The sequence below is a fragment of the Aphis gossypii genome, chromosome 1, assembly GCF_020184175.1.
Source record: "Aphis gossypii isolate Hap1 chromosome 1, ASM2018417v2, whole genome shotgun sequence".
NCBI classification, from domain to species: Eukaryota; Metazoa; Arthropoda; class Insecta; order Hemiptera; family Aphididae; genus Aphis; species Aphis gossypii.
This window is the reverse complement of record NC_065530.1, coordinates 2601448-2621090: the sequence shown is the minus strand read 5'-3', so window position 1 is coordinate 2621090 and position 19643 is coordinate 2601448. Positions and strand designations below refer to the sequence as shown.

The 19643-nt window shown below is 34.9% G+C and overlaps 1 protein-coding gene across 2 annotated transcripts in view; it reads right to left on the bottom strand.

Moving 5' to 3' along the window:
* The window catches only part of LOC114123234 (ecdysone-induced protein 74EF), a 113271-nt gene that overhangs the window by 16404 nt on the left and 77224 nt on the right, over positions 1 to 19643 (bottom strand). The window contains exons 7-8 of one of the 2 annotated variants that reach the window (XM_050198198.1): positions 17331 to 17384; positions 2828 to 2971 (exon numbers count right to left, since the gene is read on the bottom strand). In XM_050198198.1, the coding sequence (XP_050054155.1) occupies positions 2828 to 2971; positions 17331 to 17384 (198 nt within the window). The remainder of the gene's footprint in view (positions 1 to 2827; positions 2972 to 17330; positions 17385 to 19643) is intronic. The other variant, XM_027986136.2, reaches the window with a different exon arrangement.

Here is a 19643-nt window from a genome sequence, read left to right as displayed (position 1 = left end):
GTTTGTATATTATATACATGGTTTCCGATTCCGGGGGGTATATTGTTTTACACCATGTCTTTACGGTGACAATGACACGAATTTTATAGATTTTTTTCCGTTTAACGTGTTTCTTGCCGACGATTCGCCTTGGAGGATAAAGAAAAAAAGCCGATTCTCTGAGGTCGTTGAATATATCAATCCTAAGGGATTATAATAGGAACCTGTTTTTCGCGCTAGTTCCGATGGTCAGTCGGCGGCGACTGACCATCGGTCATCTACATATACGTATAAGGGGGACCGATGACCTTTCCCATAAACCTATACCTATAAAACCGATTTTTTTTTTACTAACAGCTGAACGACGGGAAATAAATCGGTAGTAATTTATTATTTTGTACGTCCGTTATGTCAAAGGTCGTAACCGAATATATCAAACTGACCGATGTACTATTACATACCTATACAACAATTGTGAACAAGTATTTTACAAGTTTATTGTGTTTAAATTATAGTATAAGAGCTTTCATATGCGGAAAACAAAAAAAAGTACGAAAATAGTACCTACACGCTAATAATAATTTAGCGTTTACTTATATACAGCCAAATATATTAATAATTGTAATCGTTATTTTCATGTGCCTATAATTTATACTGATTTTAATCATATTATTGCTAAAAACCATTTAAACAGTTATAATATTATGATAGTATAATAATAAACGTTCGGAATATCGTGATTGCAATAAATTGCACGCATTCGGAATTATAAATCCTACTCGATTATCCATATACTCGTATAATATATATATAGGTGTAATACATTTTTTTTTTTACATTTAACACTACTATAATATAGTAGCAGTGTGTTTCGCAATTGAATCGATACGAAAAATAATTTTATTCATCGACCAGGTGTGTGCGATCTGCACTCTGCCTTATGCATATATACATCACAAACACATTTATAATTTAATGGCATATTTTACACACAAACTTTGTCGCACTTTATATGCTCCGTGACCGGACAATGGTCAGGGGGAGGTGAACCGGTTTCCGGGGTGTATACTTATATTATTATACCGGTCGTGTCCGGTGATGTCCACATCGTGTACCAAAACATGGTCCGCTGACCACGGCGGTGGGGATAGCGAAGAAACGATATCACGGGCTGGTCATATCCCTCATCGATATTGACCATCGTCCAGCGGTCGAACGGGTTTGACCGCCACGCAAAATATAATGTACGTATACAATATTGTAATATATAACCGACGATTCCCAAGGAATGACCAGTGGTCGGAATTTTTTATTATAGGCAAGCGCATGATAATCGCCGTTACAAGCGGCAGGGGTGTGTGCCACAGAAGACGATATTTGATTGACCCCGTGAATAATGGAAATAATAATATTTAACGTAATATACATACGCGGTGGTTTCCGTCGATACGGCGAATATTACCGATGTGGTCATAAGCAGGGGTAATAATATTGTTTTCCCGGCAGCATACCGATGGGAACTGAATTTAACGACAAACTATTTTCCAATATCATTTAGTATACGGTTGACGGGGTCGAGGAAATCGGGGTTAAACGCCTGTGTTATAGTTATCGCTCGTCGTTATAATATTCGTTAAAAATACATGATGCAAAAGTGAAATTTTATTTTTACGAAACTATTTGGCGAGAAAATCATGTATACGATTCGTGGTGTCTTGGGTTTCAAGGCCTCGAGTATATAATTGGCTGTATTTAACGCGTTATATTCTATATTGAACGTGACGTTTGACATACATACGTTTAATATTTTATTATAAATTAAAAATTATGTATTATCAAATCATGATTTAGTACCGATGGAAATTTTCCTGATAAAATATATAATGCCATTTGCAGGACAATAGAGCTATATAATGCGATAAATTATAATACAATATAATTCTCTGAATGCGGTCAAAGATCATATTATATATTTCTACTATTGCTACATCATAATATTGAATATTGATGCGTACTATAAAATTAATTATTTGTCCGAATGAAATTCTAATGGCAATCAACCAGACGAATAAAATATACATTATATTAATGCAACGATTTATTCATAAATAGGTACCTAATATATTATTATTGTTGTCGTCGCGGGTTTATTGCTCCAAAAAAAAGCCGATGGCGAAAGATCGTGTCGATGTACATACGTATACGTACCGGAAACTTCCGAATTGCAAAGTGAAAACGGACTTTCTTCGAAACCGGCTCTTCCGGTCTCATGACGCGGCAGCCGTAGCTATATATGTGGAATATATAAATAGATATAATTTTATGCGCGAGAGTCAGGATAACGTCGTCGCTGCGGTGTAAACAATAGAAAGTCGTTGGTCGGAATCGAAGGGGTATATATATTATATTGCTTAAACATATGCATTTATTTATTATAGGTGTGCACGTGCTTCTCCTAGCAGATTTAGGTCACAACGACGAGACGTCGTGACGACACAGCAGCGCGTCGTTTTGACGAAACGAAATCGTAATAATGCAGTATATTATATATATTATGCGAGTACTCCGCCCGCCGAGATCGTGAATAACAATGTGATTGACGACGCGACGTAATAGTTTATGCATAAACTGAGATTTTATGCTGCTGTTCGGGCATTAATTTTGGTTCTACAGCATATTCATAAACAATGTATACGACAATATATTATTATATTTTACCATATATAACACTAGACTCCGTGTGACCTACGCCTAGTGACCTAAATAATATGTACTTAAGAATTTTTTTATTTATGAGATTATGATAGTTGTTATAATATTAAATTATGATCATCAAATCAGCACTTACCAGCATGATGGAATCCGTGTGGCAGGGCAAACGACAACTGTTGCCTGGGCGGCAGATGGTCGGCTGCTCCCGGGTTTCCTACACCGCCGTTGCCGGCGATCCGGAGGTGATCCAGGAAGTCGATGTTCTCATCCTTTTCATTACCTGCGACAAAAGAACATTTGCGTTAGGCGAGTATAACAAACGTGTAGATGAATAATGATTATAGTATATGCGCGTAGTCGAAGGATATTATGAGAAATGTCTGCTACAATAATTTTAGATTTACAATATAATAATATATAATTAAAGGTTGATGACATTTTATTAAAATCGGTCACAGGATGTATTGACTAACCTATCGGATTATATAATTATAATATATTTTATTGTGCCATTCAAGCGACCGATTTAATGTTTATTCACATCTCTTGTTCTCAACATGTTTTGTATAAATCTGTTTGTATACCAATAATTATATAATTAATAATGTATATATAAAGACTACATGATAATGTTTAGTATAATACATTTTGTGATTTTTAAAATAAAAAATCGAATTCGATTTGATAAAAATAATAAATATATTATGCATATAGACAACGCCGCCGACGTGATATAAATCGCAGACACTTAGGTCCCGACACCGTAGCGACCCTCACCCACCGCACCACCTGAATTTACTGTTGGGATGGGTGGTGGTGGTGGGACCGCCGGCATGAGGGGGAATAATTGACCGGCAGATACGGCACCGGAAGGGAAAGTGGGTTGAGGCGCCGCCGCAACCGCCGCACGGTTGCCACATCGTTTCCTTGACCCACATTTTCACCTGCTTCCCAAAAGACATGTCTCCCCCGCAAACGCACGAGCGTACATGTTTTAATAATACATACACTACTGTTAGACGTTTTAATTTAACCAGTTATCATACAATGTAAGTACACAAAAACACATAGTATCGAATGTTTACGAATTATCGATATATAGATCACCCTCCCCAACTACATTATAATAACTCGATCGACCGTGATTATATTATTATTATTACCAATGGTGAAAATTAGATCGCTGACGATTTTTTTTTGGTTGCCCCGTATATATACGATCCGGAACAAAGAAAGTGACGATGGCGAATTTCGCGTTTGTTCCGGTATACCTCTTTATATGTATACAGTATTAACGCACACCGGCATCGCATAAGGCGGTCGTTTTGAAAACGAATCCACTTTCAATGTTTATAACTCGCACTACGCTCACATTTTGTCCGCTCTATTGGCACGTATTTTATCGAGTATATAGTATACCTACAATATTATATATAATATATCCTTTCAATTTATTATTATATGTATAGATATTATACCGTTGGTGTCGGAAGTCGATACAATGTTAAACGTTTTGTTTTTCAGTGTTTTTTTTTATTATTATTAATTTTTTGTCTAGCCTACCTATATTACGTCGTGACATTGGTTATATATTGAAATATTAAATAGTAATATTATCTATGTATTACATCAAGAGGTTGTAAAATTGCGGCCATTGCCGTTCATAAAACATTGTCCATGCGTTTATGTTTGTGTTTTTTTTCGTAATATAGCGTATATTATATTCCCCGGCGTCTTAGCCTTGAACGGCTTAAATATAATTGTATTATGTATCTATTATTGTATAGCAGTTTAGTCTCCGCCCATAAGGGACCGGAAAACTTATGCCAGAAAATAGGCGAACACAATTTCTAGCGGCAATCGGGTCAGCGCGTGTGTCTTGGCATCAAGTAAAACAACAAAAAAAAAAAAACGAATAAAAAAGAAGAGTAAAAAAAATAAAGAACGAAAGAAAGAAAAATTCTGATTCTCTCCGAAAATAAACGTGCGGGAGGACGATCCATCGGCACGGCGTACACGAAGAATATAAAACTAGGTCAAACGCCCTTAGACCCAAAAAAGAAACAGGCCGACTATACAAAAAATACCCGTGACCAACTGTTGTCTTGGAATTGGGTCACGTAAACGTAAGGGGGTAAATTATTATTGTAGACAGTTTTTTTTTTAACTCTTCTCTCCGTGCACTAAACTATCGTAACACGTGTGTGTAATATAATATAATATTATATTCTTTCTTAAAACGGTTAAATTGACCGGAACAAACGAGTGTTTGAAGAAGAAATTTGAAGAATACACGCATATTATGGGATAACAAATATCTATATAATAATATATTACTTATAAGAGAGAAAAAGGGATGTGACCAATTGTCGTGCGCGTATGACCCACATATTATTATCTTGGTATACTATTTGTTTTATATTACTCTCGTCGACGATATAACATAATAGTCCCGTCGTTTGGGGTTTGAGGTCTATGGCCTCATGCTCGTAAATGTCTTGCCGCGGCCTTGGGGTTGAAAAGGATATCGGTTTCGGGAATTCTGAAGCAGACCACGACGTCGATAAACATAATAATAAATCTTGTTGGGGTGTTATTTTGTGGTATATAATATTATACACATCTAAACATATATACCTACATTATGTATGGATTCATGTAACTGACCCGTGTGTATTTGGAAAAAAAACCGAAACCGTGATTCGATAAACGCTGTGGGACGACAGTATATGAAAAAAATTGTGTGGTGATAGGTATTCTTATTGTATATATTTTGGCATTAAGCGGTTTTTTCTTTCAAATATATTTGACAATTGTTGGAAGCGGCGTCGCATAGAAATATAATAATTTATTGAAGTGCGAAGCATTGCACGGCATTATAGCCGCGATGAGATAATAATACTATTATACTGCAGTGCTAAAAAGACGACGACGTTATATAATAACGGATCGGTTATTATGATGACGTTGCGACACGCCACCGACGACGACGACGATAGGGACGCGACGGACCACGACACGACACAATCCGAGCACGTCGATTATACGACGATCGTGTTGTTTTAATAGTGTTTGTTGACTTTTTTTTTTGACAATGCGCTTACGTAAGGTTCAATATAACATAACCACCTGGTCGTGGCGTCTAAGTAGTTCACGCGAATAAAGATATATAACAGTGATATATACACCACGATTGAATTATAATATTATAGGTGTTTTAGGAAGGATCACGGACCGGCTGCCGCACGCGGGAAGAGAGACGCGACGGCAAAAAAAAATTAAACCTTATGGTGCGCGCGGCTGACCCAATTCTCTATCTCGTTTATTATTATTATGTGATAGGACGTTATGTATACGCGACATGAAGAAACGCCCCGTAGTCGTACACCTATGTGTAATATTATAATATTATGTATTATAATTTATAATATATACACGTACAGCAACAAGCAGGTCGTTGTCGTCGTTATCGTTACGTTATATAGATATTTTCAATTTATATGATATGTCGAGATGTTGACGCGAGACTAAGCAGCGCACCGCACATAGTGCCAAGTCCGTTAAATAAAGCAATTAAAGTAGGTACCTATTATACACATTATGTTTATATTTGAAAATTATTATTGTGAATTTTAATCGACTGAAGTGTCCAGAAAACAACTTGACTTCATTATAATATATCGACGTTTCCGAAAATATCATCGTATTTATATTATATTTATAAGCGTGGTGCGATGCTGTACCTTAATAAAACTATCGTAGCTGTTAAAAATGTTAAAATGATACAATTTTTATATAAATTATATACACGCGATACAATTTTACAACAGCTATGTATCGTAATAATAACTACGACGTTATTACAATATAACTGTATATCGTTGTCGTAAATCGGAAATGCCGACTGGGTCATACGACGATGTTTCGCAATAACCCCGCATATCTCCACAATGGCACACAATCTATATATAGTTATATATATATATATATAATTCGATCCGCGGACTTTCACTGAAACGACTTTTGCGTGGGAGTTTTCAGCGAGCGAGCGTCCCCCGCCGCCCGCGTGTGCAGACGCGTGCCGCAGGGTGGACGTTCGGGCGACGACGGCGGGCAGACGCTAGTCTCAAGGCTGCGTTCCGCCCTCGCCCTATTTTCGCGCGCGCGGGTCAGACGTACCGGAGACAGACGCGGTGTGTGGGTTACCGTCGACGCCGATGCCGCCGCCGCCGCCGGTCCCATCATCCCCACTTCCATCGGTACCTACCCTTCGAGCGAGGCGTTTTTTCGCCGGCAATCGATAACAGCTGATTCCGGCCCGTCCGCCCGCCGCGCGACGCGCCGGCCCATTCAACCGGTGCCCGGAAAACGTCGTCGAGGCCGCCGGCGAATAAAATATTATGTATATTTTATATACATTAAAGCTCACATCTTTAGGCGAGGGCGTACGACACCCATTTATATATATATATATATAGATATAATATAACATAATATTATATAATAATACCCTCGTCAGTCATCGCACATTGTCGATATCGTATCACGAAAAAGGAATAAAAACTATTCGCCGGGTGATAAAATATAATATTATAATACAATAATTTATGTAAATTGGAGCAAAAGTGAAAACGACCTTGTTTCGCGAGTCTCGACGGCGGCGATGAGCGAATGGTGGCGGCGTTGACGGAATCCGTCAACTCGGCAATATTTCACTAGGTTTCGGCGCCCGAAATGTGCAGATACGCACATGATATAATACCTATATTTGAATATAATAAATAAAGATAGCTATAATAGTGTACGAGTACACTGTATACATTTGATTTAATAAGAAAAGTAAACATGTCGTCGCACTTACATAACTATGTATTGTGTAGTGACAATAAAAGTGAACTGACGATTTAACGATGTACATTATTATACATATATACGGTGCGAATGGCGAGTCATATGATGACGTCAATGTTAGCGTGAAGGTGTAATATTATATCGAGTGCGGTGTCGCGCAAGCTGTTACAGTGTAACATATATATGAAGATGAGGAAAAAGGTTATATAGGCATCGTACGATGACGGGTCGGTCCGCACGCGGGGTAGACGCCTGGTGATCGATCCCTGTAGCGGCGTCGACGGCAGCAGCGTGGTGGCTGGCCGGGACGAAGGGGGTGTGAGCCGGGCGCCGGCGGACGGCGGCGTCGGGCCCGCCGGGGATGACGACCCCGGCGCGTTAACGTCGTACGTATGCGGGACGGTGGGGGTGGAGACTTTTACGTTTGCCACGAGCCGCACGTTTTGTGTGCTTGATAAAGTGCTCGTGGCCCTGGGACGAACAAAGGTCGTTTACTCACTTTATACTCTTGCATACCCCCGCGCTACTGGCTACTACCACGACTGAAACGACCTATATATACGCTTGTATGTTATATGTATACGCCCTCACTTCTCTCCTACCTCTCCTTTGACTTTAAGTCACCACGAGCGCTTCCCCGCACCCGCTATAAGCTCGTCCGCTCGAAATGGAAGGAAGCCCTTTGAGACTTCTTTTATATATATATATATATGTATCTATTGTAAGTACGCGCAAGAAACATTGTACATCAAAATGGATATTTCCTGTGGTCCCCGCCTTTTAATATATTCTCTGGGAAAAAAATTCGAACTTAATGCATTTCACGAGTCGTAGTATAACGCTCAGTATTTCCGAAGTTTATCATTATAACAATTTATTATACATCGATCAGTATCTTTTATAATTTATATATACTATTAAGTGATTCTGAGAAACAACCACATATAAGTACATTACACATTATAAATATAATATATACAATTATTTTTCTAGCTTTTTCGAGTAATCGCATAAATACGTCTATTAATTAAAATATAAACTACGATATATATATAATATTGTAATTATCGTATATAATATTGAATTATTTGATGATTTTCACACACAAATAATAATATTACATTAGTTATTTCCTAAAATAGACGATAAAATGAAAATAATATATATAATCACACTAGTGTCGGTTTAAAACGAAGAACGATACAATTTCATAATAAATACTCAAGTAGAGCCGCAAAAGTACTTTATCTAAATAAACTTCAGCACAAATAATATACAATATATTATACAATAACGAGTTTCGAGGAAAAATATTTTGCAACTGACAGCAACAAGAACAACTACAGTGTGCTCATAATAAAATAATAAAATATAAGTTATATAATAATGTATTCAGTTTCAGTGGGGTATATATTTTATAACTGTTCCTCAAAAAATGATGTTTGAATTGGATAAAAAAAATTGAACCCTCCATAATATTACATAAACTAGTACAAAATCTCTTTGAGTTGGAGTATTATAAATGGAATTCCTGGTAAAATACATTTTGGTGTTATAATATATGGAGGATGCGCGAAGATCCGACGAACGAATAACGAATTCGAAATAAGCTTGCACCACAGACGAACCCATCTACATAATAAATTAATAACGATAATACGACAGGCGAGCGTGGGCGTATATATATTATAATATACGTTTTTTTTTTTGTTGTTGTTGTTTTACTCTTTAGAAATCCTATTCGAAAAACCGGCGGAGAGACAACGTTGACGATAACAATAAACGGTCGGGGAATTTTTTTACGAGTGTAAAACAATGACCGATGTGATGCGAAGGGGAGCCGCCACCGCCACAGCCACAGCCGTCGCCTATAATCGTGACCTATTTCCGGGACTCGATGTACGAGCGCACACACACTTCCTGGACGAGAGGCGGACACGAAGACGCCTGGGCGGCTGGCCGTGAACTTTCACGCGCCCGATTGTTCAAGGCCACAGCGATTTCTCCGCCGACGGTTCCCCATCGACCCCCGCCCCCGCCACTATACGTCAGCTATATTCGTAACACATACACACACACACACGCTTGCGCGCACGTATACGACGACGGTTTCGTTATTGTACTTTCACTATTTTGGATTCTCTTTGACGCGTGCGCGCTCGTCTAATTATAATAAAATTCGTATCCGCATATATTACATACGCTGTCGGTTCAACAAACCCCGCAAATGCTGTACTTTACAAAAAAACTATACCTATACTACCACTGTCAAAAGTTAAACTACGTTGTCCTAGTGACTTTTGAGCGGAACGTGCGTTCGATAAACGGACGTGAGAAACGTCGCGAAAACCGGCTGGCTCGGGGCCAAAAGAACTTCGGGGAGGCGTAAATAATAATAAACGGCACGGAACACCGCAACAATATGGAAGCTGCCGCCGCTCATAAATGTGCCTACGAGTTATTCGGCAAAATATTTTTTTTTTACGATCACTAACCGTAGATGTCTATAATACAGCTATATAATAAATTGTACGGAGAAAAAAATCGTAGCGCGACGACACGTAATCCTTGTGAGAAACCGATGGGGGTAAAACGAACGGATGGACGTTTTTGTCGGGTAAAAGGTGTTTTTACCCCCAAAAAAGAATCCAATATAATGTATTTGTATGAAATAAAACGAAGACGAAACGGCAGATGTGTAGGAAATGATTTCGCACAAAACATCGATGATGAGTGCGTATATATATACGCGGCTCTGACGAGGGTGCACACGCGATTGACCCACTTTAACAGGTTACCTTGTTTTCGCCTTTCTCCGCGGCGGTACAAAAGAATTTTGCGTCGCTGTGTTATATTTTTATCCTTTTATTTAATACATTTTTTTTTATCTCCCCCCGTCGCGGATGTTGAGGGTAACAGGTATAAAGATTTACTATAATAAATAGAATCGGAGATTTGACTCGGTATATGATTCAAAAATGTTTTCCGGTTTTATAAACTACTCGCGAAATCAAGATGACGAGTTAAAGCGCGTTATTATAGGAGCACTTGAGGTCCATTATAAAATCGTGTGAAAGACTTACGGAATTGTTTGATGATGCATTTTTTGTAACCTTTGTAGATCGGCTTAATATCTTCAGCATCGTCCGATTCGGAGTTTGTCTCGTCCGGTTCACACTTTACCCGCAGGTCCAAAGGTTTGGCCTCGATTTCACTGATCATCGCGACGATTACGTCTTTATCCGTTCTCGAGTTTAATACAATTCGTAAACCGATATTCGATTGATGAAAAACAAAACACAAAAACGGTCACTGTATATAGCACGCGCGCGCAAGTGCGTTAGTAATAATAATAATAAAAATAATATAATAAGTCGGTATTATATATTTTTAAAATTTTCCGACGACAAATGAATTTAAAAAAATTTCATACAAATTCGAAAACAAATTTTCCTTGGAATAATTTTTTTTTCTTTATCGTACACGGTTATATATTCATATAAATCGATACCGAAAACTAAAAAAAAAATTTAAAAACCGAAAAACAAAATTATAATATTATAAAATACTACGTTCGCGAGCACCGCCAATAAATTCACGTACTACAACGCATGACCAGCCGGTAGGTACCCGACGTCGATGAGCCAGCGCCGGAATATGAGAAGCTATACAAGACCACGGGCAACCGGCGGCAGCGCCGGCGACGGCGGCGTTTCCCCCCCGAGCAGTGTGCACCGGGCGGCGCGACCTAAAAACACCGTATGCGCGCGGTAATTATTGTACCCACTGCTTCCCGACGAAATCTGTTTCGCACAATGTACTTAATATACATTTTTTTTTATACTAAATAAAAATACTACATTTATCGCTTGACGCGATATTAAAAATTATTATATACTACTAAAGTTATACATATAATATATAAAATGGTGAATATTATACACTGCGATAATATGATAATTTTAATAATTAACTGTCGATTTTCTTCGTATAGACATGATATTATATATTTTAGTATGTATAAGTATTGTAGCAAATTATTGGATAAATTATAATGCTTATAAATCATACACACCAGAACATGAGTAAAAGGAAGAAAGAAATAACAAAAAGTATCGAATTGATTCGCGAAGATCATATTATATTATTAAAATAATACTAAATGTGTGATATTGCAATTTGACCAATGAACGTGTAAATCGAAATGTAGCTGCGGAAGGGCCGGCAACCACTAGACTAGCTAGTTATTTTTAAAATGTTTTATTTCCGAACGACATAACGTACACAAAAATAATATCATTGCAATGTGCAATATACGATTAAATGTAATAATTATCTCATAATTTCGTCCAAAACGGGTGTCTACTGCATAATAACGTACAGACAGTCGATCATTAATTAATAATAACACGTACAAGGGCACGCGTGTTTTATGATTCGTTTATAATAATCGTTACTGTATCGATTTAATATTATTACATGTATACTTCGATATGTACAACGTAGTATATGGTTTGATAAAACTTTATCGTATCGTTTCAACTAAGTACCAAATAATCGAGAAAAAATATTTAAAAAATTGATCTATTAAACACCTATAATAACCTATTGATATATTACTATCTCTAAGTACAATATCAATATTGTATCGTATCTCGACAATTTTAAATTTGTTATTAGGTACATATTGCTTTGTTCAAATTGTTGCAATATATATGTGTACGAGTTGCGTATTTAAAGTTTGGTGTATTAATATGGAAGATGTGAAATATTGGAATTTTTTGGTATATATTAATGAAAAAATCAGTTATTTCTTTTTTTTTTATTATTTTCAAAATACTTTACAACCTATACACATTTATAATTGCACCAACTATAATAATATCTATCGACCTTTCAAAAAATTAAAATACATAATTAAGAGTTCATACTTTATTACAATTAGTAATAATATAATATTTAACATAAAAGTGTTATGTTTTTGACTTTATAATTTAATATATTTGATTTATTTTAATACATTTAAGGTGTTACATTTATAAGTATACACACATCGAACAAAATTAAGTATTGATAATAATTTATGACGATCGATATATTTATTATATAAATCATAAATCATATGATATAGCAGCAGAACCAGTGTATCGATTCTGCGGTGGTTGCATATTTTTGGACTACCTCCTGCGGTCAGTATAAAACCAGTGATTATATTATTATTATACGATTAAAGTATTTCGTTCTCGCTCTCATTTAGTCCGAAACTAGGTCAATATAATAGAGATCTACGGCCGAATCATCGTCACATTTCGCGCGCGGATTTACATCCAACCATAACTACACAATTATAATAATATGCATCTGGTCGCGAGTCCCATTGGTGGTACTACGTTAAACCGTGTTAATCGGATTGTAGATTATGCATTTATTATTTTTGACATCCCAGAGCGTATTTCAGACCGACGAAACGAGTAACGAATATTAATTATTAAACATTAACTCCGCGACGAGAGCAGTCGGTCTCGTTTAGGATTTCACTTTTTTTTCGTTCGTTCTCGTTTTCGCATATTATCTCGGCAGCAATACGAGTCGTTAAATGCACGCGACTTCACAGCACCAGCTAATTCAGAATCGACACGTTTCCGCGGTCGTTCGCTGAAAACAGTGTAAATAATGTATACTGGAAAAACGCGACGCGCTCGTCGCAGGAAGGCTATATACGTATAATAATAATATATTAGTAAATTATCTCTGCTGCGGTGTATTCGTGTTCGGAATGTTAAATACCTAATAACAATATCATTATATTATTATGCCATCGAAAAGCTGTTTCCGTGTACGATAATAATATACAAGCTGCTCCGAATATACGCAATGAAAATATATTACTGTACTTATTATATTAAACGCATGTTGTTTCGATAACGTGCGTTCAATTTTTTTGTTTGGGAAATTTTTACACCGTTTATGACGACCAAACAAAATTAAATTTTTGCCTACCGCCATCAAACAATAATTATTATTCTTGTATATTACTTTAAAAATCAAAACAATAATCATTTTCGGGCGAATTGCGAATAACTAAAAAAAATTAGAATGATCAATCCTCGACGGAAACGGCGTCAGTGCGAGCATAACGGCTGAAAACGGCTCGTTGCAGTTTACATTGCGTTCGACGATTATAATAATAATAATAATAATATGTACACGACATCGTACTGCATAATATATACGCGTCACGAAATTATCATTATTATTATTATTATTATTGTAACTGTTATTCACACCGATATTTCCTAATGACCGCGCGCGTGTTTATTTGATAATATCGCTCATTCGCAGTATATTATTTCTGGTGCGGGATATTAAAAACAAACAAACTCACTGACAAAAAACGATAAACAATAGAGTGTGTAATTTTCTATAAGTAACGCGTGTAAATAAAAACATTAAAAAAAATCGTAATACGCCGACGCATCACCGCCTGAACGAATAAGGGCCCGGACGGTGGTAAAGGGATACTAAATGAACGGCAACATATTATTATTATTATGACATAGGTATATAGGTACAACGTCGCAGCACGGGATCGCGTTCATTTAATATGCATTGTTACACTATAATAATATGTGAACGTATATATTATTATAAAATGCGACCTGCTCATCCTATTATATACCTGTTGTATAAGTAGATAGGTTTAGTGTGCATGTCCGTGTATATATATATAAACGTATAATAGTCGCGTATATACTATTATAATGTGTTATTTGGGTTTTGTTTTGGTTTTTTTTATTTTTATTTTTTTTTATTGCGTTGGGGGAAGAAAAATAGTGTGCATATTAGTGTATGGAGGTGAAACAAAAAACAAACCGGTTGCGTCTTCCTGCCCCCGCCGGGTGCGGGCGTCTCTTCCGGCACGAACGATATTCGTTTTAAATTATAATACATATAATACTTATACAAAAATATAATAATATGCTAATTTAACCCTTTTATTTCCATTAATAGTATATATTTTATTATGGCTTGTATTGCGCACGCGTGATCAAATAATAATAGCAAAAAATTGGCTCACATCGATTTGCATAATAATATTTTCTAATATTATTATAGGTACCATGTAGACGAGCACGGAAATAATAAATACACATTATGTCTTAAAACACCCTTAAGTATCATTTCCATACGAACGAACAAATTAATAAAAAAACTATGGAAATAACAAATTACCAAATGTAGCCAATGGTCATTGCTGCTGATTTTTTTTTTTTAGAAATTAATAAGAAACAAAAAACAAATTTTAAGAAATTTTTGCAAGCGCATGTTGGTTACACAAAGTTTACTTCACAATGCTTCGATTCTAATAGCCGAAATAATATTTTTAATACGTTTCATTGGAATCTGCACTGAACAATTTTTATTGGAATCGTGTGCCAAACAATGTTCTGAGCATTTATGAAATTGTTTCAATGATAATATTTGTTCAAAACAATGTATCAAACAATGTATGGTATACGCGTTGTTTTGTTCGCATACGGAAACGGGCCTATATATAAAGAACAGATAGTGAAATGGATTGTTTCGAGTAATCTGTATTAAAAATAATTCTAGGAAATAAGCTAGGTTGATTGACATCGCACATGTTTAAGAATATTTCGTATATTATGAAGCGTTGCGAATAATAATTATAGCAGTTCATCGTTTTCGTACAAAAAACATCATAGAATACTAATAGAGAGGTTTTTCCTCGAAATCGACCGACTACACTATTGTTTGCAACGTTAGCGCACGGGTAACCCGGTCAAACATTCATAGGCGGAAGTTAAAATGATTTTAGGTCCCAAATAATATAATTATTATGCATAGATTCCCAAAAAATTAAACTATCATAATTTTTTTATGTTATTTATTGGATAATTTTGTGTAGATGTTCTCCTAAAATGAAATAATTGCAAATATTGCACGGTTTTATGGAAATCTGCAATAAAATATACCAGAATTTAAACCTATACGTACGTACTAATATTATATTTTTATTTAATACTACGACTTGTTTAGCGTACGATGTACGAAATATGTGCGACTTCCTGTGATATATTGAAATAAAAACAAAAATAATAAATAGCATAAAATATCTACGCTGCGGGAAAATCGATGGACGCGGCATCGATTTGTGGCGTACAAAAGTAAAAAAAAAAAAAAGTAGGCCCATATTATTATTGTTAATACCTATTTTTATTATTATTAATATGACTAATGCTTCGAGCAATATATAACACTATATCTATACGATATACAACTGGCGATCGCCAGTGAGTATACTTGCACGTTTTCCGGATGAAAAAAAAATACAATATAAAAAACAATATAATATGATATCCGATACACGCGTACTATTATTACACGCTAAAAATGCCGTATAAAATATAATTAATACTAGACGTAAAAAATAGATAGATTTTTGAATTATATTTTCCGACCCACATATATAAGTAAGTAGGTACGCGATGTGTATTATATATGTATAACCTTGTATTAAGTTTTCTCGATGAAATTTTCTGCGATTATGAACGCAGTCTGAGACACAACAATTTGTATTTACTAACATATATTGTCACAAATACTATAAATTATGCATGGTAATTTGGTTATATGATAATATAAAGAGTTTCTAAATTGAAAAATAAATATACTCTGTTCAAAATAATAAACGTAGACGGTGGCGGTTAGACAACCCCTATTTGTTTATCCATACCGAGTCAACCATTTGTAAGTCGACTGTGTATAGTGGCTACGCTCTTACGGAGTAGTCAGCCACCGACTACGTTTCTTATTTTGAACAGAGTATGTATTGGACATAAACCGTAGATGTGCTTTATTTTTTAAGACCTTAGCCCATAGATTTGTATGCGCAGTTATTATATTTTTTTTTTATTACCGGCAATATCGTACTTATATTTAACTGCAACAATTCGACACGGTCGTATTCACCCCGACAACGACGGTTAGAATAAAGGGTAATTCAATATAGCTACATTCATCTATAGTTAATTTTTTTTTTTTTTAATACAAACGTATAGTAAAATGTATAGTAATACATTTTTGCCAAATTATAAAATTATTTCTATTTTTTATTACAGTGGTTTTTAATGTATAAATTATAGATAAATTTTAATTTATGTATTTTTAATTATTTAATTTCTTAATCAAAAGATTAGGAATAAGAACAAATTAAATTTAGGTATATAACAGGTAATATTTTCGATTATTTGTATTTTACAGTATTATGCAAGAAATTTTGATTCATATTGTTTTTCAAAAATGCACGCACATTCTCGTTTGGCAATAATTTTAGATATCGTTTGTAAAATATAATATTAATAATGTATTATAATATGCATATTATAGTGTCTTCCAAATTGTGTGTGACAAAAATGGTGGGGATCGTGTAGGAACCAACAAAATCCAAACCATTCAGGTCACACGAAATTTAAAAGACCCTGTTATATACCTATTCACATTGCAGCACTATATATCAGTATACCTATACATAATGTATATACTATTATAATACCGTTGCATCTAAAGACGCGGCCGACGACCCGGACACGATGCGCTGCAGACGAAATAATCTTTTGTCGCTGCACACGTATGCGATTACACCTACCGTATGCGCTTATAAAGTACAATAAATATACTGTTATGTAAGCAGTATAGGAGGAGTAATAAAATATGTAAAACGAAAAAAAGGTCGAGGTGGTAATATGTACAAAAACAATAATTACCGACAGTAGTGAGGGTGGTCGGTGGGAATGATGACGGTCGGATGGTTTGCTTACCTGTAACAGAAAAAAAACCTAAACATTAATAATTGTTTTATTTATGATTATTATAATATATTGTCATTTATGTATTTTGTTAACACGCTAATTACCATCATATATATAATATGTGAGTTATGCATATACCCATAGGCTGCAGCAATCGTAGCCCGAGAGACGTTTATGTTATATACATCGCTCACACGGTTTTTGTACATAATATATATTCTTATTATTATTATATACAACACACATCGTGCCGGACTTAACGAACGCGCATTGTTACCGATTATTCCGTCAAAAACGAGTCAATATACATATATAATATATTGTGTACCTCTACCGAGGGAAATGTTTTGGGCGGACCGTCGAATATGCTATATTATATTTTTTTTTTTGGTTTGATGACATACATACACACCCCGAATCAGTCGTTCACATAGAAAAAGGGTAAAAATACACAAAAAACGCATTATGTTGAGGTATCTATCGGCATTCCCCTATTCGTTTGAAACACGCGCCGTCGTTCCATGACTACGTTACCGTGTGGGTCTATTGAAAATATTAGAAATAATAATATTACAGGTATAAATACGAGCTGGGTTTATTTGCAGATTTTCACGATAGCTTACAAGGTTTTACTTATAAATAATTTAATAAAGTGTATCTATTGTATTGTTATCATTTATTACTTATTAGAGGTTTTATCCCCGCGGTGGTGACCAACGCAAGATTTTTTTTTTATTGCTATTTAGTATTTTCATTAATATTTATATTTGTAAAAAAAAAAAAACATACATAATTCTAGGAATAAAATATTACCTATAACTATTATAAAAAAAGTACACCTATTATTGTTTCAAAGTTTGAGTCCACATTTATATGCATTCGTTGCATATTTTTTCCAAATAGTATTTATGATAGTATATGGCATATTATGCCAAGTCGGCGAGTGCCTAGTTGTACTATTAAATGACGTATACTCTACACGTTTCACAGAGTAGTGATTAAATTACTGTTTTTTTGGCATGTTTCATTTTTCAGGGCACGTACTTCAGGCGTTTTAACGAAGTAAAAAATATTTCTGGTCAACATCATATATCATTTGGTCTTCAAATTTTAACGAGTCTAGATCATACAATAATACCGCGTCAACACTAAAAAGCGTATGGTGTTTTATAGCAGAGCACACTAGCATTATTGGCAAATAAATGCTAAAAAATTATTTTTTATAAATATCATACGACATTTTTTGAGTGGATATAATATTTTGTTAGTATAGGTAGGTTATTCGACGTATTTCAGGGCAAATATGAAATTATACATATCATGCGTAGTTAACACTATGTTTCGAAAATCGAACGTCAAAGCCGTTTCGCAGGTTAACACTAAAACTAAACATATAACAATAATAATAATAATATAATAATATGAAGTAACATTTAAAAAATAATATGTGTGTAAGTCGCTATGCAGCGATTTCCAAACGTCGTCGATGCGTATACGCCATTACCCCAGCGTAAACAACGTGTTGATGCGGTAATTATTTATTGTGTTTTGTACGAATTTTTTTTCATTCTGTTCGTATCGCGTAAACAACTGTTGTGATTATTATTATCGATCGTCAGCGAAATCCGGAGACGTGCGCACATATACGTTATTGCATACATGCACTCATTGCCGATTGTTTATCCGATTTATTTTTGAAGTCCTAAACTCGCCGCAAACGGTATTATTGTTACATTAATAATAATATTAAATTGTGCGCAGCTAAAATACAATATACAAATATTATAATACTACTAAACTGTTATTATTTTACATCGTTTTCCGCCGGTACGATATTCACTATGACACTATTATTGTCATTAAACAAAAAACATATAATCGATAATTAATTAGGTATATTAATTCTGATATATTATAATTACACAGACAATAGATAATATCCAACCAGTATTATTTATTATTTAGTATTGCTTTAGTCAGTAAAGTGCGCAAGAATTTGGCGTGCCGGTGTAATGGTGGAGGGGTATTATAGATATAAACCGAAACACTAAAATGTAATACATTTTAATCTGTATTATAATAACAAAAAAAAAAAATTATTAATTTTTATTAGTATTATTATTATCTTGTACCTATTTTATTTCTCGTTTCATAGCAGTGTAACCAATATTTCAAACTACGTATTTATTACTTTCAACTAATAAACTGATAGTTATTAATATTATAAGAATTAAATTAAATTATTAAATGCTTGTATGTGTATATTCA